Source organism: Aquarana catesbeiana, linkage group LG04, assembly GCF_042186555.1.
Source record: "Aquarana catesbeiana isolate 2022-GZ linkage group LG04, ASM4218655v1, whole genome shotgun sequence".
Taxonomy (NCBI): Eukaryota; Metazoa; Chordata; class Amphibia; order Anura; family Ranidae; genus Aquarana; species Aquarana catesbeiana.
The window spans coordinates 434,252,471-434,277,474 of NC_133327.1; the positions used below are offsets into that span (position 1 = coordinate 434,252,471).

Here is a 25,004-nt window from a genome sequence, read left to right on the forward strand (position 1 = left end):
TCGCTCTCCTACAGTTAACTGTTATATAGGAGTACATTTGCATCTGTTGGCAGAACATGATATTCCTCTGGACGAGTCAGTTCTGGTGATATGCACTTATCAAGTCACTTCTATGTAAGTGCAACTTTAACTTTTTGCTAATAAAGGTGTTTTAGTGCTGTTTGTGTTCCAATTTGATTCATTTTCCTTCATTATCTTATGCTGGGGACAATTATCTATCTATCTATCCAGCTCTTTGGAATTATGCATGCTCACTGAAACTAAAGAGGAACTGCAGTCTGCTCACATAATTTATAATAAACACATCTTTGCCATTCTGAAGCTTCCCTCCGACCACTTTGCATATTATTTTATATATACTGTGATTCTGTACTTGCCAAATATGCTCCCTCCATGGAGTCTGACTGCAATAACTTTAACTGTGGGCAGCTGAAGCTGCTGCCTGTTCACATTCTGGATTTACACAGAGACACCTCCAGCTCTGCAGCTCTCATTGGCTCTCTTATGACTCATCCCCCCCTCCCTTCCTGGAAACCTCTCACGAGAGAGCGAGAGCTGTGGATGATGTCATACGCCTAGGCTTTTTACCAGACAAGAAACAGGAAGTGGGCTGTATAAGGTATTTACTGGCATAAAATAAAATGTTTTACTAGCCAAAGTTAAAACAACAAGGGCAAAAGATTTAATAGATGGAAAGATGAAAAAAAATGACTGTAGTTCCGCTTTAGCATGCAACAGGCAAGAAATAATTCTTGTTTTCTTTTTATCCACTGCACTGTAGTGAAAAATTGCAATCTGTATTTATTGATCACTCGCTGATCTTACCTTTTCAAAGCGCTCATCCAGAAGAGTGAGCTGGTCATTTCTCCTCATAACAGATGAAGACATAGAATATTCTGAGAAGCGACTCTTCGTCTCTTCCTGCATGAACAGGAACTCTTTCATCGGGCCAGCTTCACCTCTGCTCTCGTCATCAGAAAGGGGGCCTTCTGAGTCAAAGTCATCATCTTGGCTCTCATCGCTATCCGCTTCCTCATCGTCAACATCTTCCCATTCGTCATCATCCCCTTCATTCTCATTTCTATATATAATATTAACATCAAGATCAACTTTAGGCTACAAAAGTAAAAACAGACCAATAAACCTATAATAGGATTTTTAAAAGCTTCCCTCTAAAATCCTTTTCTTTGAAGTACATCACGGGACACAAAGCCATAGTAGTTACTAGGTGGGTTATAGGCCACCTTCAGGTGATGGACACTGGCACACCCCAAGACAGTTTTTGTAGCAAAACAATACATGTGTATACCAAAAAGAAGGGAGGGACCTCTGTGTCCCGTGATGTACTTTAAAGAAAAGGATTTTACAGGTAAGCGGTTTTAAAAATCCTATTTTCCTATCGTACATCAGGGGACACAGAGCCATAGTAGTTACTATGTGGGATGTCCAATAACAATGCCAACTGAAGGGAGGGAGACACAACAAAGGTAGGGCACTAAGAGACTAGAAGACTTACACTACTACCTGCAGTACACTGCGCCCAAAGGCGATTTCCTCATGACCTTTTACATCTATTTGATAGAACCTGATAAATGTATGGACTGAAGACCAAGTTGCGGCCTTGCAGATTTGAGCCATGGAGGCTAGGTGATGCACTGCCCGGGAATTACAAACAGCCCTGGTGGAGTGCGCTTTAATATGAAGAGGTGGAATTTTCCTCTTTAAACCATAAGCTTGAACAATCACTTGACAAATCCATTTAGAAATAGTAGATTTCGACACTGCCTGTCCTAGGACCTTCTGGCAACACAAACAAAACATCTGTTTTACGAATTTGAGCGGTCACCATCAAATAGACATTGACTGCTCTCACCACATCAAGAGAATGTAGTGACCTTTCTTCCACAAAACGAGGTTCTGGAAAAAATTAAGGCAGAACAATATCCTGGTTTAAATGAAAACTGACACTACCTTAGGTAGGAAATTAGGATGAGGACGCAATACAACCTTATCCTTATGAGTAATAAAATATGGCTCTTTACAAGAAAGAGCAGCCAACTCTGATACTCTACTTGCAGAAGATATGGCAACCAAAAAAATGAATTTCCTTGTCAAAAGGACCAAGGGAATATCTCGTATCGGCTCAAAAGGCCGTTTCTGTAATGCCAACAGGACTAAATTCAAATCCCAAGGTTTCAGGGGTGACCTAAACGGAGGATTAATCCGCATTCCCCCTAAATAAAGCTACGAACCAGAGAGTGTGAAGCAAGTGGTCATTGAAAAAACACAGATAAGGCCGACACCTGGCCTTTGATAGTACTCAAGGCCAGCTTCATTTCTAATCTCATCTGCAGAAATTCAAGGATCCTACCTATGACATATTCCCTGGGGTGCCAACCCCTGGATTCACACCAGGAGATATGCCTTCCAACTCTATAATATATGACTCTGGAGGCCGGCTTCCTAGCATTAACCAAAGTAGAAACTACTGAACCTGACAGCCCACGGTCTTTCAGAATGTGGGTCTCAATAGCCAAACCGTTAAATTTAGCGTTTGTAAGGTAGGATGGAATACCGGACCTTGCGAGAGAAGGTCTGGCCGCTGTGGTAGGGTCCATGGGCCCCCTACTGCCATATTTACGATCTCTGCATACCAAGATCTCCTGGGCCACGCCAGGGCCACAAGAATCACCTCATTCCCTTCCTGCTTGGTCCTGCGAAGAAGGCGCGGAAGCAGCAGAACAGGAGGGAACGCACAGATCAGTGAAAACTGATCCCACGGAAAAACCAAGGCATCTGTTCCGCATGCCAGTGGATCCTTTGTCCTTGACACAAAGTTGTCGATCTTTTTGTTGAATCGGGATGCAAAGAAATCCACGTCCGGAATTCTCTATCTTTGACATATTGACAGAAAGATGTCGGGGTGAAGAGACCATTCTCCCAGGAACAACTTTTAGCGACTCAAGTAGTCCGCCTGCCAATTCTCTATTCCTGGAATGAAGACTGCCGATAGGCAAGGAATGTTGTCTTCTGCCCAGGATAGGATATGATTCACCTCTCTCTGAGCCGCACAACACCTGACAGGACAATTCCGCAATCTGAGCGTCCAGGCCTTCAGGGCCAGGCGTGTTGCCCGAATCCCTAGAATATTGATGGGCAAGGTCATTTCTGTTTTGGACCATTTTCCTTGGACATATGCTTCTTACAGGACTGCTACCAAGCCCAGAAGGCTGGCATCTGTTACCACCTTCCAGGTAACTGGTAGGAAGGACTTTCCTTTCTGAAGATTCTTGGATATCAACTACCAACTGAGGCTTTGACGCACTTTGGGGGATAAACACATTGGGAAGTCTAGAGCTTGGACCTTCTTGTTCCAAGTTGACAGGATACTGCAGCAGTCTCGAATGAAACTGCGCATAAGGAACAGCTTCAAATGAAGCTACCATCTTTCCCAACAATCTCATGCAAGGTCGAATAGAAGGATTCTTCTTTGCTTTGACAACCTGAATCAGTTCCCTTATGGAACTGATCTTTGCTTGGGGCAAGAACACCCTTCTTCTGAGCTGTATCTATGATTAGGCCCAAGTACTGCAATCACCTTGATGGTTTTAAGGAGGATTTCTCTAGGTTGAGAATCCAACCTAGGTATTCCAGGTAGCTGACTGTGGTGACCAAACTCTGGTTTAAACGTGCTACCAACTGATCTATCAAGAGTAGATCTTCTAAATAAGCTAGAATCGTTATACCTTGAGCCCTTAATCTGGCTAAAGGGGGAGCCAGAACATTTGTAAAACACTCGAGGTGCAGTAGCTAGACCGAAGGGCAGAGCTACAAACTGAAAAATAGGATTTTTTAAAACAGCTTACCTGTAAGATCCTTTTCTTTCGATGGACATCACGGGACACAGAGCCTCAGTAATTACTGATGGTTATATAGGTATCACTGATGATTGGACACTGGCACAACCTAACCAGGAAGTTCAACCCCCTATATAATCCTTCCCCCTTGCAGGGATACCTCAGTTTTGTAGCCAAGCAATATAGTGTATTAGAAGAGGGGCGGGACCCTCTGTGTCCCATGATGTCCATCGAAAGAAAAGGATTTTACAGGTAAGCTGTTTTAAAAAATCCTATTTTCTTTCTCGAACATCACGGGACACAGAGCCTCAGTAATTACTGATGGGATGTCCCAGAGCAATGCTATCTGATGGGGGGGGAACCACAACCAAGTAGGGTGCAATCAGACCTGAGGACCCTGTACCGCTGCCTGCAGCACACTATGCCCAAAGGCGATATCCTCATGCCTTCTCACATCCACCTGATAGAATCTGGTGAATGTATTGACTGAAGACCAGGTTGGGGCCTTGCAGATTGGAGCCATAGAGGCCCGGAGATGCACTGCCCAAGAAGCACCAATAGCCCTTGTGGAATGTGCCCTGATCTGAAACGGAGGGATCCTCTGTTTCAAACCGTAAGCTTGAATGATCAATTGTCAAATCCATTTAGAAATGGTAGCTTTTGATGCTGCTTGTCCTCTACTGGGACCGTCTGGCAGCACAAACAAAACACCCATTTTGCGAATCTGAGCAGTCGCTCCCAGATAGGCCTTAACTGCTCTCACTACATCCAAAGAATGTAGTGATCTTTCTTCCGGAGAACAGGGATCTGGAAAAAAGGAAGGTAGAACAATGTCTTGGTTTAGATGAAAATCTGAAACCATCTTCGGTAAAAAACTAGGATGAGGGCGCAGTACCACTCTATCCTTGTGTACAATCAAATAAGGCTCTTTACAGGAAAGAGCTGCTAATTCTGATACTCTTCTAGCAGAAGAGATGGCCACCAGAAAAATTAACTTCCTTGTCAGCAAGACCAAAGGAATCTGACATATTGGTTCAAAAGGCTGTTTCTGTAACACAGACAGAACCAAATTCAAGTCCCAGGGGTTTAGGGGCGCCTTAACCGGAGAATTAAGATGCGTCACCCCCTGCATAAAGTTTCGGACCAAAGAATGCGAAGCAAGTGGCCGTTGAAATAATACTGATAAGGCCGAGACCTGGCCCTTGATGGTACTCAAGGCCAGCTTCATCTCTAATCCCAATTGTAGAAAATCAAGAATTCTACCAATCATATATTTTCTGGGATGCCAACCCCTGGATTCACACCAGGATATATAAGCTTTCCAGACTCTATGATAAATCATTCTGAAAGCTGGCTTCCTTGCATTGATCAAGGTAGATATCACAGGACCTGAAAGCCCACGACTCTTCAGAACTTGGGTCTCAATAGCCAAACCGTCAAATTTAGCGTTTGTAAAGCAGGATGGAACACTGGACCCTGAGATAACAGGTCTGGGCATATCGGTAGTGTCCACGGGGAACCCACCGTCATCCTTACTATTTCTGCATACTACGTCCTTCTGGGCCAAGCGGGGGCCACCAGAAGTACTGACTTCCTTTCTTGCCTGATCCTGCGAAGGAGTCGTGGCAGTAGCAGAATAGGCGGGAATGCATAAATCAGTGAGAACCGATGCCACGGAATCACCAACGCATCCGTCCTGTGTGCAAGAGGATCTTTTGTCCTTGCCACAAATCTGTCTATCTTTTTGTTGAATCGGGATGCAAAGAAATCTACATCTGGAACCCCCCATCTTTGGCATATGGCCCAAAAGACATCGGGATGCAGAGACCATTCCCTTGGAAGTAACTGCTGGTGACTTAAATAGTCCGCCTGCCAGTTCTCTATCCCCGGAATAAAGACTGCCGATATGCATGGCACATGATTCTCTGCCCAGACTAAGCTCTGGTTCACCTCCTTTTGAGCAGCTCGGCTCCTGGTGCCTTCCTGATGATTGACATAAGCCACTGCTGTGGCATTGTCGGACTGGATCCTGACCGGGCAACCCTGTAGCCTGATAGTCCAGGTCTTTAGGGCAAGATATACCGCCCGGATCTCCAGAATGTTGATGTGTAAGGTCCTCTTGGTCTTGGACCATACCCCCTGAACTCAAGACTGTTCCAGAACTGCTCCCCAACCCGACAGACTGGCATCTGTTGTTACCACCGTCCAGGTAACCGGCAGAAAGGATTTTCCCTTCTGCAGATTTTTGGGTACGAGTCACCAATTGAGGCTCTGACGCACTGCATGAGACAGGTGCATCGGAAGGTCTAATGCCTGAACATTCTTGTTCCAGGCCGACAGAATACTGTGCTGCAGTAGTCTTGAATGGAACTGAGCATAGGGAACCGCTTCGAACGAAGACACCATCTTTCCCAGCAGCCTCATACAAAGGCGGACAGAGGGACCCTTCTTGGTCCTGACTGCCAGGGTCAGCTCCCTTAAGGCAGTGATCTTTGCCTGAGGTAGAAATACTTTCTCCTGGCTTGTATCTATGACCAGACCGAAATACTCCAGTCTTCTTAATGGTTTTAGGAAAGATTTTTCTAGGTTGAGGATCCAACCTAGGTGTTCCAGATACTTGACTGTGGTCCTCAAGTTCCCGTTCAAGGAGGCTACTGACCGGTCTATCAGGAGCAGGTCGTCTAGGTATGCTATGACAGCTATACCCTGAGCCCTTAATCTCACCAGAGGAGGAGCCAAGACCTTTGTGAACACTCGAGGTGCAGTGGCTATCCCAAAAGGCAGAGCCACAAACTGGAAATGGCGCCCTCCTACCTCAAAGCGCAGAAACTTCTGATGAGCAGGAAAAATGGGCACATGCAGATATGCATCTTTGATGTCTATCGATGCCAGAAATTCACCTCCCTGCAGGGTGGAGACTACTGTCCGAATTGATTCCATGCGGAAGGATTGAATCCTTAGGAATCGGTTCAGATCCCTTAAATCCAAAATGGGTCTGACCTCCCCATTTGGTTTTTGGACCGTAAAAAGGTTGGAAAAGAAGCCCAATCCTTGATCCTTCGCGGGAACTATCATAAGGACCTCCTGCAACAAAAGTCGCTCTAACGCTAGAAGGAGCGACTGCTATTTCTCTGGATCTCTGGGGACACTTGACCTGAGGAAACGAGGAGCAGGAAATTCCTGAAACTTCAGCTTGTACCCTAAGGTTACCGTGGAGATTACCCAACTGTCCTGGAAATCCTCCTGCCAGAGCCCTGAGAACTGTTGCAGTCTTCCCCCCACTCGAGCGAGCGGGGGTGCCCCCTCATGCAGAGGTCTTAGTGTTTTGCCTAGTAGGCTTCTTCCCCCAGGACTTCTTTTGTCCCTGGGGTTGACTCTTGTATCTGGAACCAGACGGAGGAGGCCGTCGAGACTGCCTGGAGGCTGAAGCCCCCGGCGCTGGGGAAAGAGTCCGTTTGAAAGAGGGATGCTTACTCTTCTTCCTAACAGGTAAGAGTGCTTTTCCCACAAAAGATTCTCTTGATATAGTTATCCAAGTCTTCTCCAAACAACCTTTCACCATGAAATGGAAACCCAGCCAGGAGCTTCTTACATGGTGCTTCGGCTGACCAACCTTTCAACCATAGGATTCTACGTATATGCACTAACCCCAGCGACAGACGAGAGGTTTGCATGATAGAATCTTTGATGGCGTCAACAACATAACATAAGGCCGCTGGAAGGTTAGCCAACCCCTGGGCCTGGTGTTCAGGTAAAACCCTGATGACCTGCTTAACATGGTCTCTTAGGTATTGACAGACTCCAAATCGCTGCTACTGCAGGTTGAGCCACTGAGCCTGCTAAGGAGAAAACATCCTTCAATAGGGATTCCATCTTTTTATCTACAGGATCCCTGAGCATCTGAGCATTGTCTACAGGACAAGTCAGACTATTATTTACAGAGGAAATGGCGGCATCAATGGCCAGTACTCTCCACATTTTCATAAACTTTTCTTCCATAGGATAAAGTGTAGAAAACTTTTTCGGCGGAAAAAAACGTTTATCTGGGTGATCCCACTCAGCATAAAGGAGCTTTTCAAGTAAATTATGAACAGGAAAAGCCTGTGCTGTTTGAGGAGGTTTCAGTGACCCTAAAGAAGAAGAGGGTTCTTTAACTGATTCAGATGTGGGCAACTTAAATGTGGAGTGGACCAATCCAGTAAGGATCTGCACTAAGACTTTCTCCTCTTGGGAAGTCACAGAGGGTCCCTCTCCACCCGATTCCTCCGAAGAGGAATCATCCGTCCCATCTCGATCCTCTGAAAGGGATTCCTCTCCTTTATCCCAGAGCTCCTCTTCCTGAGGGTCTTGGGGAACAGAGGAAGGTCTAGTGCGTTTTCTTCCACCGAGTGAAGACGTAATCACGGCCATTAATCTTTCCTCTAAACCATTAATGGCTGAGGAAAAAACCTTCTGTGTAATGTATACAGAGGCTGAAGTGCCAGAAGCAGGTATAGCCCCTGACCCCGACGGCTCTCCCTGGCTAGCCGTCCCTGGCACCTCAGGGGGGAAGGATGCTGCAGACAGGGGGCCCTCAGAACCTGAACGAGATCCCCTAGAGTCTCTGGTTCTTGGGGTGCTTGAACCTCTTCTACCCATAGTGCAAAGCAACAAGGTGGAGGTATTACAAGATGAACACTGACTGCTGAGCGATGTAGTCTGGCTAAAAGCCGTGCTACCCAATGCCCAGTCTGGTGTTACTATAGTAAATGCTGCCTAGGAGAATGCCTGTGTCCCACCTTACATGCGACCGTCAGCTCTGTGTCCCTCCAGAAGGCTTAGTGCACCTGTAATCAGTGCCTTTAATAGCCTGCAGCCGGTCCTGTGGGCATCTGAGCATGCTGTGCTGACGCCCTGCCCCCCCCCCCCCCCCCCCCCAAAAGCCCCCCTCCGTTTTTTGAAAAAACAAGCGCTTCCCGCACTAGCCGACCCTTCTGAACCAACATGGAGGAGGCTGGGGGAGGGAGAGAGGCTGGTAGTGATGGGCCTGCCCTGTGCAAATTGGGGCCGCGGTCGCGACAGCGGTGAAAATGCGGTGTCTAACCGCCTTACAGATCACCTGCAGCCCCCCCCCCAGTCTGGGGGGAGATATCCCTGAGGAGAGCCCCCCATCCATCCTACCTGGAGCCGGCCGGAGGAGCTTCTGCAGCGTCGAACACTTGAGACAGACATCAGCATGAGAAGGTTTGTTCTTTTGGCAGCCCCTGGTGGTCACAATAGGCATAGCATGCATTTACCTTAAAGGAGAAACCTACTAGAATTAAAAAATTATGTTGAATCTCCCCTACCTTATCCAGCTGCAGGGTTTGTTGTACAGACCCAATCTTCGCCTCTCACGGTGGGCTCCGTTTGAAAAAAACGTCAGACTGGGGCCCCCTACGAATAGGGGGATCCACAGTTCTGGCCCTGTAAAGCACCCGGCTAGAAATTAGGCTAGAAAAACCATTTTCTAATATGCGGGGTCCAGCTCTCTAAAAAGATAAGCGTTACAGGTAAAACCTTGTTTCTTCGGACACGAGGCCCGGGTACCATCCAATTCGGCCTAGAAAAGACACTAGGAATGGATCCAGTTCGCCTGGCCTGCCCCAGTATAGGATATTCCCTTTGGAGCACAGGGCATCTTTACACGTCCATCACCTAGAAAGCCGTCGCGACTGCCTGGAGGCAGATGCTCCTGGCACTGGAGAAGAAGCTTGCTTAAACTTCTTAACTGGAAAAAGGGAACTTTTTCCATTAGAAATTCTTTGGATGTATTTATCCAGATCGTCTCTAAAACAACCATTAACAATGAAATGGAAAACTAGCCAAGAGATTTTTTTAAAAGCCATAGAACTCTACGTACATGTACCAGCCCGAGCATAAGCCGTGAGGCCTGGAGAATAGAATCTTTCATAGCGTCTACTGTAAAACATAACACCTCTGATATCCCGGCCAAATCTTGGGCCTGCCGATCAGGAATAATCTTGAGCACCTCTTTAAACTGGTCTTATAAGGACTGACATTCCCCGATCGCTGCCAGCGCAGGCTGAACCACTGAACCTGCCAGAGAAATATTGTTTTTAAATAGGAATTCCAACTTATCTGTTGGATCCTTCAGCATTTGAGCATTGTCTACCAGACAAATCAAGCTTTTGTTCACAGAGGATATAGAAGCGTCAATTGCTGGAACCCCCCATTTCTTATTAAACTCTTCCTCCATAGGATAAAGTGTTGAAAACTTTTTTGGAGGAAAAAAACTGTTTATCTGGGTGCTCCCACTCAGAATACATAAGCTTTTTCAGTAATAAATGGATGGGAAAAGCATGAATAGGTTGGGGAGGCTTTAGCAAACCCAAACAAGAAGTGGGCTCATTGACTGACTCCGCTACTTGCAGCAAAAATGTGGAACGGACCAATTCAGTGAGAGATTTTACCAACAACCTTTGTTGTGAACCCGATCCTTCCGTATTAGACTCTTCAGAAGAGGAGTCATCAGTCTCTTCCTGGTCCCCTGAGAGAAAAGCGTCATCTCTCGCCCCCTGTTTGAGGGACAGGGGGCGAGAGTAATGGACTCTGGGTAATGGACGGGGACCTGTTACGCTTAGTCCCACTCTGGGATGTAATTAAGCCATCAATTTTTTGTTCCAAGCCTAAAATGGTTGAGGAAAAAACCTCTTCAGTAATATATACAGGGGCTGCAGTGTTAAGAGCAGCTGCAACACCTGATGTCCCTGATGGCTCATTCTGACCAGCCATATCACTCTCAGGGGAGGATGCCATCTTTTTTGAGATGGTTCTACACTTTCTTGTGGCTGTAGAAGCCTTTCTATAGCCCTTTTTTTAGTTATTTTTACCCCCCCCCCCTTCTGACCATAGCCAGATGCACAAAGCAGAGGTACTACCAGAAGGAACGTATCCACTGACTTGAGCAATGGTCCAGCCCTGCCGCTGCTATTAATGCTCAGCCTGATGTAATACTAAATGTGTCAAAAGTAATGCCTGGGTCAAACCTTTCTCATGCCCCTCTTGCTCGTGTTCCTCCGTCAGCTTGCAGCAGCAATAATGGTGCTTTTAAAAACACACATTCTTAGATAGATAGATAGATAGATATATATATATATCTATCTATATCTATAGATAGATAGATATATATATATATCTATATCTATAGATAGATAGATATAGATATAGATATATATATAGATATATATATATATAGATTCCAACAAGTACTTGTAAGAAGCTGTCCTTTACCTTTGATCCTTACTGCCAAGATCATTGGCCTTTAATATGAAGTCATCCTCCAACTGGTTTTCAGGGTCACTGAAGTCAAAATCATCATCTAGTGCTGCCACAACATCAGGATCCAAGTCCAGACAAAGACCTATAAGCAAAACACAATAATGGCTGTGTTATAGTGGGTCCAAAGGCTGAAGGATTTTTACTTGCAGGCATTCTATGCAGTCATCCAATCCCCTGTATTGGTGTTCATGGCAATAATAGTCAACTCCCTCCTTCTCTGTATTGGTGATCATGGCAGTGAGGCCTAATGTACACAGGCAGTGTTGCCAGCCGCCAGTATTTTTACTGGCAGCCAGTAAAAAAACTGGTACTTTTCTCCTGCCAGTAAATGCCAGTAAGAGGAAAAGGTTGCCAGTAAAAAAAATATGGCTGTGACGCTTGGCTCGGAACTGGGCATGCGCAGCTCGGGTGCCAGGAGCAGGCCAACACCATCCAAGTGTCTGCTACAGTGTGTTCGGGCAGTACCGGTGGGGGGCTGGTCTGGCAGAGGTGGTGCCTGAGCATATCGTGTGATGTCATGGTGCAAGGGAGCCAGGCGGAGCAGCCAGAGCCTTGTGTGCGGGTCTGCGGGACAGGAGCAAGGCAAGCTGAAGGGACCACCTGGCATGGAGAGAGATTGTCACTGTGACTCAGGAGGGGACGTGTCGGTGATCTGTGATTTTGCACACTGCTGTGTCACTGTGAGAGTCAATTTCATGTGTGTGCCGCCCATTCTAATTTCCTGAGTCCTGTCCCTGAGCCACTTACTTACATATTGAAAATAAAATAAGAAATATGCTTTTTAACCGAATATCTGCTTCATGTACACTGCTGCTGGTAAACAGACGTTTAGGAGCAGTTGGGCATTTTTTCAGCTGCCCCTTAACTCTCTTCTATGTTATCTTCTCAGCACATGTACACAGGTTCGTTTATAGTAATTTCTAGGCAGTTGAGTTTAGAAGCAAAAAATATGCGTTCAGGAGGAATGTTCAGATGCATTTGAAATGCCAAATGCCTGTAACAGCTTGTAAGCGCGTGTATTGTGGTAACTCACGTTTGGCCTTGTTTCGTTTACAGGCGTTTTTCATTTTTGACAATTTGCAAAGAAAATAAAATAATAAAAAAAAACGCGGCATGTAAATAGTAAACATAATAAACACAAACGCGTTATGTAAACGTGGCAAAACTGACTTTCAAACACCAGTTACTATCTGTCAAGTTAAATCGTTCAGGAGAGGAAAAACGTCCCGTGTACATTAAGCTACATTGCTAAATGCGTATTGTACTTATTTGTAGCCTGAATACTGAAATTTGCACTTAAAACTATGATTTAGTAACTTTTGGAAATGCCAGTAAAAACGCGGCTGTGCCAGTAAATTTTGGGTGTCGTGTCAGTAAATTTCAATCTGGTAGGTTGGCAACACTGTACATGGGTCTCTCAGGCAACCTCTTCTGAACGTTTTTCTTGACAGCTGGAAACCAGCGTTTAAAAACGTCCATTTAGCCTCGCTTGCATGCCGCGTTTAGCCGCTTTCACATCTAGGAGCGTTTTTTAAAGATATCAGGAGACCCTCCCAAATGCTTACAAAGCACCAAAAACAGACATCAGTACCGCGTTTAGCCGCATTTCACCACATCTGATATGCCAGTAAACTTGGCGTCTGAACCCATTTTTCGGCGTCCAAAGAACAGCTTCTAAACGCAACTTCCTAAAAACGACTGTAAACGAGCATGTGTACATGTACACATAAGATAACATTGGATGAGTTCATGAGCAGCTGGAAAAAACGTCCAACTGCCTCTGAATGTTCGTTTACAGGCAGCCATGTACATGAGGCCTGAAAGTGAACCCCCCCTTCATTGGTGGTCATGGAAGTGAAAGTGTTAACCTCATTCCCTCTTCTGCACTGGTGGTCATTGTTTTCTTACTGATCACTTACCCATCACATGCTCCCGGGCCACTCTTTCTCTCTCCCCCCAGGCTGGGACTTTACATGTACTGTGGGTGGAGAGAACTTAGTCCACAGTACCAGCTCTCTTTCAGTGCTGGGTGCTGAAGACACAGAGCGTTCCAGTGCCCAGCACCCCGCTGCCACTCAGCTTTCTGACTGGTGCTCAGCAGCCCGAGGGGTGCGTTTTGGGCACCAGGGAAAGTAGTTTCTCTACAGCTTTAGTTACATTACTTACCTTTATTGAATTGAAGTCCCACAATGTCCAGGCTACTGGATTCTGAAAATCTGGTGCTGTGAGGGTAAACAGCTTTGGGTCTCTGGGCTCAACTACACTAAGGATTATTTAAAAGGGACATACCCCCACCTGCCCTCTCCTACATTGAGAAAAGTTCTTTCACTGATTACAATGCATATGACACGATCTGTGAAGGGGAGAGAGAATTCTGTGACTGGTCACACTCTTCCCTATTCATTGGTGTATCCCCGTCTGAGGCCGGGTTCACACGTGTTGAGGCTCACAGCATGGGGTCAGGTGCATCCCTGTTCACCAATTCAGGTGAGAATCAGGTTTGAATTTCTGCCTGAATTCAAACCTGATTCTGAGCCAAAGACACACAGGATCCTTCTTCAATGCAGACTGCGGCCACCCTGGAGATGTGTGAACTGGCTCCATTAAGAGCCGGTCACACTCTCCCTGTAATGCGAATTGGATGCGGGGAAATCCGCATCCAATTCGCATAAGTGTGAACCCAGCCTGATCATCTTCAGAGCAGCTGAGCCCAGAAACCTCAAGCAGGTAAACCCCACAGCATCAAAAGTTCAGCAGCAAGTAGGGGACAGGGCAGTCCTGCAGCCTGCACATCGTGGGACTTACTCCATTACAGGTAAGTAATTTAAGTAAAGCTGTAAAGCATTACATTTGTTACTCTACTCATTACACTATATTCTTGCTTTTGTCAGGATCTATTAGATTAACTGGCTACCCTGCTTAGATTTAATAATTCTTAATAATAGTTTTAGGGCTGAAACAATTAAACACCTATAAAAATAGCTGTCACACAGTGCAGCACACATACAGCTCAATGTAGCTTCATGTCTGACTCACAATAAAATTCTCTGTATATCCTTGTGGTATATTATTATACAGTATATATTACTTTCACTGTTCCACAGTATAAATTAACCCATTATAGTAGTGATTATCTACAGTTTTTGTACTATAAAAGGGATATTTTTTTAATCCCATCATGACAGCTCATACATATTATATTACAGTCCTGTCTGCAAAACAGTGGTTTAGGTCTTTACTTTGAATAGAAATATTGGATTTCTGAGTCTGATGATATGTACAAGATTCAACACACACATATACATACACACACACACACACACACACACACACACACACACACACATATATTTTATTTATTATCTTCTGTTCATTATTCTCAGAATTGATTAGAGATTTTGAACCCCAACCATATAGCTAGTTATTTATATTTACCACTGCTTACATATGTTCAAGAATAAATTGTGTTTTTTAAAAAACTTTACATATTAAAGTGGACCTACGGTCATTTTTTTCAACTGTCCATCTATTAAATCTTCTGTCCTTGTTGTTTTAACTTTGGATAGTAAAACATTTTTAAAACATTTTTTTCTGCCAGTACAGCTCACTTCCTGATTCTTGTCTGGTAAAAAGCCTAGGCTTACGACATCATGCACACCTCTCTCACACTTGTGAGAGTTTGCCAGGAAGGGAGGGGGATGAGTCATAAGAGGGCCAATGAGAGCTGCAGTGCTCAGAGCTGGAGGTGAGCCTCTATGTAAATCCAGAAAGTGAACAGGTAGCAGCTTCAGCTGCACACAGTTAAAATGGTTGCAGCCAGACTTAGTGGAGGGAGATTTCTGCTGCATATTTGCCAAGTACAGATTCACAGTATATATAAAACAATATGCAAAGTGGTTGGAGGGAAGATTCAGAATGGCAAAGATGTTTTTATTACACATTATGTGAACAGACTGCATTTCCTCCAACTAAATTATACACAACATTCCACCAGGTTTTTATCCAATTAATTGATCAAAACAATAAAATGACCAAATAATTGAATATGAAAAACGTTAATTGCAGTCCTAAATAGTTTCATGTTATTAGGACACCTTACTTTTTCTTTAGTTTAAGAGACCATTAATAAATAGATTGAAAACTGAAATATATTTCACCAAAGGATATATTTGCAAAAGAACCTACCTCGAACAGGTGCAGCTTTGTTCAATAATCCCACATCCTCCTCAAACTCAGATGCAAACACTGAAGATGGTAAATTTATAGTTGGGGGCTAAAAAATAAGTAAATATCCCCAATTACAGTTTAAATAAATGTCTTTGTGGACAGAAAAATCAAAAAAAGCAGACATATTTAAAGTGTTGGTGAACATATGACTACAAAAATTCATTCTAACACAGAAAATATCATTTCCTTGCACATATTATATATATATATATATATATATATATATATATATATATATATATATATATATATATATATATATAAAAAACAAAAACAACCATGAAACCACGACACCTTTTTCAAATGTTTAACCCTGCGGTGATGTGACCACACAGCCTCCATTCTTTCCTTTTCTCTTCCCATAGCAGAGGACGTGTATGTAGTTTTAGCAGTGAACTTTCTGCTTGGAACCGCTGTCAATCACAGCACTAACTATAGGAGATACAGGCACATTGTGTTGGCATGGCATCCTGTATCTCCTAACTGCGATTTGCGGTGTTTTCTAAATTGTGGGCAGAATTTCGGCGATTCAGCCCACAAATTGGCATGCCAAGGTGTGACTGGAGCCTAAGACAAGTTACCATTAGTTAACCTCCCTGGCGGTATGATTATTTCGGATTTTAGGTGCTGAAAGCGGTACCATTATTTTGCATGGAAATTTGGCGTTTTATATTGTAGGTCTGTAAATCTTAACAATAACACACTTAAATCTGTCCAAACCAGAGTCTAGTAGATATCCCGGGTATGATAAAGTTTGAAACACAAAAACATAAATTATAATATAATAAATAAAAATAAATAATTAAAAAAAAAAAAAAAAAAAATAGTAATAAAATAAATTTCCCCACGATTCACTATCGCTCAATTCTGCAAGTGTTCTAATTTATTATCGCTGTTTTCTAGCTGGTCTAAAGCCACTTTTGACGTAAAGGGACACTTTTTGGTTGCTATGGACAATCTCCAGTTTCCAGGCAGAAAGAACAGTGTATATCATGTAAAATTGCATGCAGGGCATGGGACAAAGCACTGGGGACAAAAGGGATGTGAAATCATTTCATACAGTACTGTAATCTGTAAGATTACAGTACTGTATGTGTTATGCTTTTGACATTTTTTTGAATTTGCCGCCAGGCTCCGCCCCCGTGCGTCGCGCCGCTCGCAGGGAACGGAGCCTGGCACGGAGAGGCTTCGGAGGAGGACGGAGCCCACGGACACTGCGGGTGACATCGCAGGATCCCGGGGACAAGGTAAGTAACGCCGCCCCAGGATCCTGCAATGCGATCCCGAGTGTGGCTCGGGGTTACCGCTAATGGTACTGAATTTTAACCCCGAGCCACACTCGGGAAAACCGCCAGGGAGGCTACAATGTTCTGTGTTAAATAGGCTATCCCAGAAGATTATTGCCGATCTGGGCTCAAAAAGGTTACCTGCCGACAGGCTCCAGTGATAGAGATCCGGCTCTGGGAGTATCGGGAGTAGTGTCTGCTGGGACCTGTCAATTGTTCGGGATACAGGCAGAACGGCGGTCTGCCGATGTAAACAAGGCAGATCACCGTTGTGTGAGAGGGGAATGTACTGATCCTGCGTTTCTGCTAAGCAGGAACACGTATCTTTACCTTCCCTGAGTCAAAGTACATCCCCCACAGTTAGTAGTCACAACCTAGGAACACATTTAACCCTTTGATCACCCCTGATGTTAACCCCTTCTGTGCCAGTGTCATTAGTACAGTGATAGTGCATATTTTTTAGCACTGATCACTGTATTATTGTCACTTGTCCCCAAAAAGTGTCAAAAGGGTCAGTTAGGTGTCTGATTTGTCTGCCACAATATTGCAGTCCCACTATAAGTTTCTACTTATAAGTTATTATTAGTAAATAAAGTAAATACAAATATCCCATAGTTCGTAAGCGCTATAACTTTTGCGCAAACCAATCAAAATATGCTTATTGGGATTTTTTACCAAAAATGTGTAGCAGAATACATATTGGCCTACATTGATGAAAAAAATATGATTTTTTACATTTTTTTTTATTGGATAAGTTTTCTAGCAGAAAAAAAAAAAATATGTTTTTTTTTTTCAAAATTGTCGGTCTTTTTTGTTGATAGCACATATTTGGCTACAGAGTTACACGACCGCGCAATTGTCAGTTAAAGTAACGCAGTGCCGTATCGCATAAAATGGCCTGGTCATGAAGGGGGGGTAAACCTTCCGGAGCTGAAGTGGTAAATAAGATTAACAAATACTCTCAGACTAACACGAAACTCACTGGAATTTGTTCCACTTCTTCTTCTTCTACCTTTCCATCATCAGTCACAATAATTCTACTTTGTGGTCGTCCAGAAGGAACAAGTTCAGCGGGGCCCACTTCTTTAAGGTGTTGTAAGTAATTGTAGTCATCATCAAAGAAAACACCAAATGTTCTTTGTTCCTCTCTCCTTTTATCTGCATCTACCTGAGAAGAAAAACCCACAAAATATATTAGCTATTATTAAATTGATAAAAATGCATCTAAAGTCAAACCTTTTTGTTTTTTTTTTTTATTTTGTAAAGAGAAGGGTTAGAACACCAATCAGTTTTTTATTGTCATCTGTGTCCCTATCAGAGAGATTCACACACTTTTTGTCTCTCTTTTGTCCTGGAGATCACCATTGATGGAAAGGAAAGTGAGAAAAAAAAAATCAAAAAATAATGGAGTTGTCCCCAGACAAAAATAGAGGGAAACTGTTCAATAGGATCATTTGTTCCAGTTACAAACAGTAAAAATAAAATTTGAATCACTATAAAGAGCATTGGCTTTAGATGTACAGAACTCAACAAATATACAGACTCCAGCTATGTAGCACAGACATCATTCCCACATTTTTCAGCAAGAAATACTCCAAGACAATTTACACACAAAGCCCAAATGTTTGCTTGTAGCATAAGGAAATAAAGACAAAACTTTTTTTTGTTAGTGTTGGACAGAAAGTTAAAGTGTTTAAACCTACTGCTGTCTATGTCTTTGTTGGGGAGATTCAGCCTCTGAAACTGTCCTAGCGACTGAAGTCACTGGAACAGAATTAAAGTGAAATCTTCCCTAGGGACACCTATTGTGGTAACAGCTGTTCAAGAGGGCATTTCACCTCACTTCGGAAAGTCAAGGAAAATGTCCTCAATGGCCCAAAGAAAAAAAATGAATAAATAATAATATATATAGGTGCCTGTCTTTCTGAATTCAGCCGTTTCTAAATTATTAACCCAGAAAAAGGCTAACAAATAAGAAGCTCTCATTAGATTGTATGCTATCTCAAATCAATAATGCAGAACCAATAGAATCAGTAGGGTTGCACCAATAACGGTACCGGTACTAAGCATTTGCACGAGTATAGGTGCTCGTGCAAATGCTCCGATACCTGAAACTTTCAGGCTCAGTCCTTTCATCTGCCAGTGGTATTCACCCACTGACAGCTGAAATGTGAAAATTATCAGTTGTTAAGGAGTAGGGCTGCTGCGTCCTTAAGTGGAGTTCCACCCACTTTCACAACTCTTCAGCATCCCTCACTAAACGTGCTCTGTAAACGAATTGGATATTTTTAATTTTTTTTCTCAGCACCTACTGTATATCTGCTGTATTCATTTTTCACTTCCTCCTCCCTGGCCGTGGCCCATCGCATCATTTCCTGTTTGCAATGCCTTCTGGGAAGGGGCGGCAACTTCCTCTGACACTGCCGATGCTATGGAAACCTGACCTGAAACCTATTACACTGCTTGTGCTGCACTGAGCATGTGCGAGATCTGCAAGGATGAGATCCAGGAAGAAATACAGTCTGGCTTCAGATGCCCACACTTAAGATGGCCACGGCCTGCTGTAAGTTTATAAAATAACAAACTACTGCTATAAACTAACAAAACAGACCTTAGTTTACAGACTAACTTTACTAGAATACATTAAGCTTGTGTATTATAGGGGTATTTTTATTTAAAAAGTATAATTTCGGCCGGAACACCACTTTAACAACCAATGACTCATTCAGCTGAGTGCGGAGTGGGGTTCACCTATTGACAGCTGAAGTGTGGCAATTGGAGCTGTAAAAAAAAAAACGCAGCCGGGCAATATTTATCAACAATATTGCTCAGCCGCTGAAACAGATAGAAAAAAAAAAAAAAGAAACATTGTTTCTTTTTATCTTTCTGTTTATTCATGTACAGATCAAAGGGATGAACTTGAGTCTGCAGATGAAGGCCTGGTTCACACCTATGCATTTTTTAGTGCATTTTCAGTTTTGCAGAAACACACTACAGTCCATTTAACATGGTTTCCTATGGATGTAGTTCATAGCTGTGCATTTTATGGAAAGGGCCAAGGACTTTTTTCTGGTTTTTGGTTCCATAGACTTCAATGGATCAAAAATGTGTATTGAAAAACGCAAAATGTACCTGGAATATGCAAACTGCAACCTCCATAGGTGTGAACCAGGCCTAAGTCAAGAAACCTGCCAAGTAAAAAAACTTTTTTTTTTTCACATTAAAATTGATCCTCTTTTTAACCCCTTATTTACTCCAATCAGCCTTATTAACTCCTTATTCTCCTTCTTCATTTAATTATTATATTACTGCTGATTTTTTTTTCACTTCTATTTTATAGACTACTAATAATTAAAACTTTTTTTGTGTTTGGTTTGTTCGTTAATATTTTTACACCTTTAACATATATTTACAGGTTTAACTTTTCAATGCTTTGTACCATTGCTGACAGCTAAAGTGTAAACAAAAAAGTTGCGGTAGGTATCGGTAATGGGTATCGGCGAGTACTAAAAAATGTTTACAAAAAGAATCGTTACTCATAAAAAAAAAAATGGTATCTGTGCATCCCTAAAAATCAGCATGACAACCAAAGCCTAAAAAAGAGAGGAAAAAAAAAAACAGGAACACCATTTATAGAGAGGTAGAGAATCCACTGACTCACCTGTGTGGTGTGGTTGTGCTTTTAATGATTAGCATAAATTAAATTGAGATAGTGAAACCACACTATCAAAAAGAAAAGCACCATAAACCAAGCAGTTTGATTCAAATAATTTATTAAGTCTGTATAAATGACAGACCTAAATAGGACACCTTTATACTTTGAGAAAACATATATAACACGTACAAAACATTGTTAAAAAGACAATACGGATTATTAACCCACATGCTGGAAATTTAATGATAAAGATAATTATCTCAGATATCAAAAAAGAGAAAATCCAACCAATTGGCTGACAGATATGCCAAGGATTACAGCCATGTATTCTTGCGGACACTGTCAAGTCTGTCCTTTTGTAGATAGAACTCGGGTGTTCACCGATGTGGATCAGCAAAAAAATCTTCAAAATAAAAAGATTTATTAATTGCTCTATGACTAAATTGATCTACATGATAGAATGTCCCTGTAAAAAGATTTACATAGGGAAAACCAAGCGTCAACTGAGGATCTGCATTGGTGAACACCCGAGGGATATCAAAAAACCTCCGAGTAAGGAAATAAAAGGAACAGGACAAGGAAAGAGAGAATCTACTAGCACAACATTTTAAAGACTATCACGCAGGAAAAACTGATGGCCTGAAAGTAAAGGGAATTTTTCTACTATCTTCCTCCTAGACGCGGTGACTGATAAAATCTTATTACAAAAAGAAAAATTTTGGATATACAACTTAAATAGCTTAACACCGAATGGTTTGACCATGGAGTGCAATCTAAAAGTATTTCTTGACAGTTAAATGTTGGAAAATTTTGTCTCATTATGATTATTAAAAATCATGCTCTTTGAACTACATTCCCCTTCTTCCGATCTTCCTTGTTAAGTGTTCTTGCATAGCAAGACCACTTACTGTTATCTCACATATATATTATTATAGCCAAATTTACCACCCTAACTCCTCCCACAGTTTTTACACTGCATAGACAAGTAATATACCGAAACGTGCGGATTGTTCCCGATTGGTGTGCTATTACTTTGTGGAATGTTTCGCTGGATGATTCACGAAATATCGTTGTTTTTGCGGCGAAATTGGTCCCATAGGAATGAATAGGGAAATGTTCAAAACTAGAGTGGGAGGTGACAAAAGCTGAAAAATCAGGACATGATTTCTAAACTGCTGCCACTCCCTCATTATCAAGCCACCTACACAAATCTTATATCAAAACGTTCAGCTATCCCTGCTTCCACTAAACATGTCCACAGCTAAGCCATAGTCCTGATAGTTTTCACAATATGTCCATTTGTTTGCAAGTCACGCCGTCCATTGACATTCATTGAAACGCCACTCTAGCCACTTCAAATTTGAAGGGCAATATCTAAACCGTGACTGTGCCTTCATTTTTAATATTTCAGAGACATACTATGCATCAAAATCTAGGTCTGGGCCTTGTGATTTTCACAATATAAAGCTCTTCCCTGTAAGATTTATAGTTTTTAAAATACGACCGTTTGAAGTACTGCACAGTTATTACAGCTACCATGATCCTGTGTATTGAGCAGTGGTTGTGACGCATAAACAGGGCATGAGCGTTGCTAGGAAACAGTGGTTGTAAACACTGATTATCATCACACAGATAGCACACCTTCACCTCCATTCTACGTCAAGATGCTGAGACCCCCCCAAATGCATGTGGTCATACCTTCATCTGCTAGGCTTGATAATGCTTGTAGACTACTGGTGGAGGCAAGAACACTTCACACAATTTCCCCAGAAATTGTAGCTTTTCTAGTTAATTATTGTTCTCTGTCTTTTTATGAGATTAACGATATACACTAAGACACCCTGCTGTGTGAATATTTTCTAGCTGACAATTACCTAGAACAGCTGATCTCAAGGTTGTGATTTCACAGGTCAAAGATTCTCAACTCTACCCAATAAAGTATCTGCCAATTAAGCACATATATTATTTCAGGGGAGGGAAAAAACAAAACAAAAACACCTTTTAGGCCCATGCTTTACCTCCCCTGCAAAGAAATTGCAGTATAGAAAAGGGTTATAAAGTCTTGAATAAAGACCTTCTTCTAAATGAATGAATGGAAGAATTGCATGAAGCATAAATTAGGGTAACTGGACTTTCTGAATTTTGACCCCCAAAGCTACATCCTCCCATGACAGTGTGTGATGGTTCTACTTTCCTGCAGCAGCTGTCAAATGTGAAAACAGTTCCGCTTTTTGGAGCTCCACCCGCACAGCTTCGTTATTCATTTACAGAGGTCTGAGAATAAAGGAACTACAAGTTTTATTTGCCACAGCAACAGACTTGTAGTTCTTAACTGAACACGAATACAGTGATTACCACACTCGTAGTACATTTACATTTTCCTGTGAAAAAAAAAAAAAATAATAATAATGAATGCATTATTTTTTTTTTTCATAAGGGTGAACTTAGCCTTAAAGGGGAAGTGTAGGATAGCAAACATACAGTGCCTTGAGAAAGTATTCATACCCTTTGAAATTTTCCACATTTTATAATGTTACAACCAAAAACATAATTGTATTTTACTGGGATTTTATGCGATAGACCAACACAAAGTGGCACATAATTGTAAAGTGGAAGGAAAATGATAAATGGTTTTCAAAATTTTTTACAAATAAATCTGTGAAAAGTGTGGCGTGCATTTATACTCATCCCCCCGTGTGAATACTTTGTAGAACCATCTTTCACTGCAATTACATCTGCAAGTCTTTTTGGGGATGTCTCTACCAGCTTTGCACATCTAGATACTTTTGCCCATTCTTCTTTGCAAAATAGCTCAAGCTCTGTCAGATTGGATGGCAAGCGTCTGAACAGCAATTTTTAAGTCTTGCCACAGATTCTCAATTGGATTTAGGTCTGGACTTTGACTGGGCCATTCTAACACATGAATATGCTTTGATCTAAACCATTCCATTGTAGCTCTGGCTGTATGTTTAGGGTCAATGTCCTGCTGGAAGATGAACCCCTGCCCCAGTTTCTAGTCTTTTGCAGACTCGAACTGGTTTTCTTCGAAGATCGCCCTGTATTTGGCTCCATCCATCCTCCCATCAACTCTAACCAGCTTCCCTGTCCCCGCTGAAGAAAAGCATCCCCACAACATGATGTTGCCACCACCATGGTTCATGGTAGGGATGGAGTGTTCAGGGTGATGTGCAGTGTTCGTTTTTCACCACACACAGCGTTTTGCTTTTAGGCCAAAAAGTTCAATTTTGGTCTCATCTGACCAGAGCACCTTCTTCCACATGTTCGCTGTGTCCCCCATATAACTTCTCGCAAACTGCAAATGGGACTTCTTATGGCTTTCTTCTTGCCACTCTTCCATAAAGCCAGATTTGTGGAGTGCACAACTAATAGTTGTTCTGTGAACAGATTCTCCCACCTGAGCTGTGGATCTCTGCAGCTCCTCCAGACTTGCCATGGGCCTCTTGGCTGATTCTCTGATTAATGCTCTCCTTGCACAGCCTGTCAGTTTAGGTAGTAAGACACACCATGTCTTGGTAGGTTTGCAATTGTGCCATACTCTTTCCATTTTCGGATGATGGCTTGAACAGGGCTCCGTGAGATGTTCAACGCTTGGGATATTTTTTTTATGACCTAACCCTGCTTTAAAACTTCTCCACAACTTTATGCCTGACCTGTCTGGTGTGTTCCTTGGCCTTTATGATGCTGTTTGTTCACTAAAGGTTCTCTAACAAACCTCTGAGGGCTTCACAGAACAGCTGTATTTATACTGAGATTAAATTACACACAGGTGGACTCTACTTATTAGGTGACTTCTGAAAGCAATTGGTTCCACTAGATTTTAGTCAGGGGTATCAGAGTAAAGGGGGCTGAATACAAATGTACGCCACACTTTTCAGATATTTATTTGTAAAAAATTTGGAAAACCATTTATCATTTTCCTTCCACTTCACAATTATGTGCCACTTTGTGTTGACCGATCACATAAAATCCCAAAAAAATAACATTTTCGTTTTTGGTTGTAACATGAGAAAATGTGAAAAATTTCAAGGGGTATGAATACTTTTTCAAGGCACTGTACATACTCACCTAGGTGAATGCAGCATCCAGCCAATGCTGCAGCTGTCCCCTGCCAGCTCTAAGACCAAGAAGGGCCATTGATCAATCAGTTCTCTTCCTTCAATGAGCAGAGAGCGGCGACTGTCAATCACTGGCTCTCTGCTCTGCCCCTCCAGCGCAAAACTAGGGTGCTGGGCTTTGGAGGGGAGTGGCTGGCATAGGCTCTCAACGGCACGTTGAGAGGCTGAGCCAGCTGCTGGCCAGGCACCTGGGTGGATCTCGACATTAAAAAGTCGGCATCCCTCCATAGTCTGGACCGAGTTTGTAACGTCAGACGTCAGTGGAGTTTAGCCCGCTGTTGGCTGAATCTAGGTCACAGGAGTGCAAAATGAAAAGCATAAGAAACAAGAGCAGTAAAATTATTTTTCAAAGCAACACTGTTGCCTTACATTCTATGCTTTAGAAAGTCAGGGCCTTAAGTTGTATCAGCCTCTCAAAGCAATACACATCTAGGTGGACAAATTAGTATTTCTACACTAGAGGAAAGCTAGTAAAGAACATGTGTTATATGCATGACCCAAATTCAATATAATGAAAAATTAA

General features: G+C 42.6%; 1 protein-coding gene across 1 annotated transcript in view; it reads right to left on the minus strand.

The window, feature by feature from the left end:
- LTV1 (LTV1 ribosome biogenesis factor) overlaps nucleotides 1-25,004 on the minus strand; it is a 49,957-nt gene that overhangs the window by 20,404 nt on the left and 4,549 nt on the right. Inside the window, exons 3-6 of the mRNA XM_073627409.1 lie at nucleotides 17,673-17,858; nucleotides 15,363-15,450; nucleotides 11,130-11,259; nucleotides 826-1,081 (exon numbers count right to left, since the gene is read on the minus strand). Of these exons, the coding sequence (XP_073483510.1) occupies nucleotides 826-1,081; nucleotides 11,130-11,259; nucleotides 15,363-15,450; nucleotides 17,673-17,858 (660 nt within the window). The remainder of the gene's footprint in view (nucleotides 1-825; nucleotides 1,082-11,129; nucleotides 11,260-15,362; nucleotides 15,451-17,672; nucleotides 17,859-25,004) is intronic.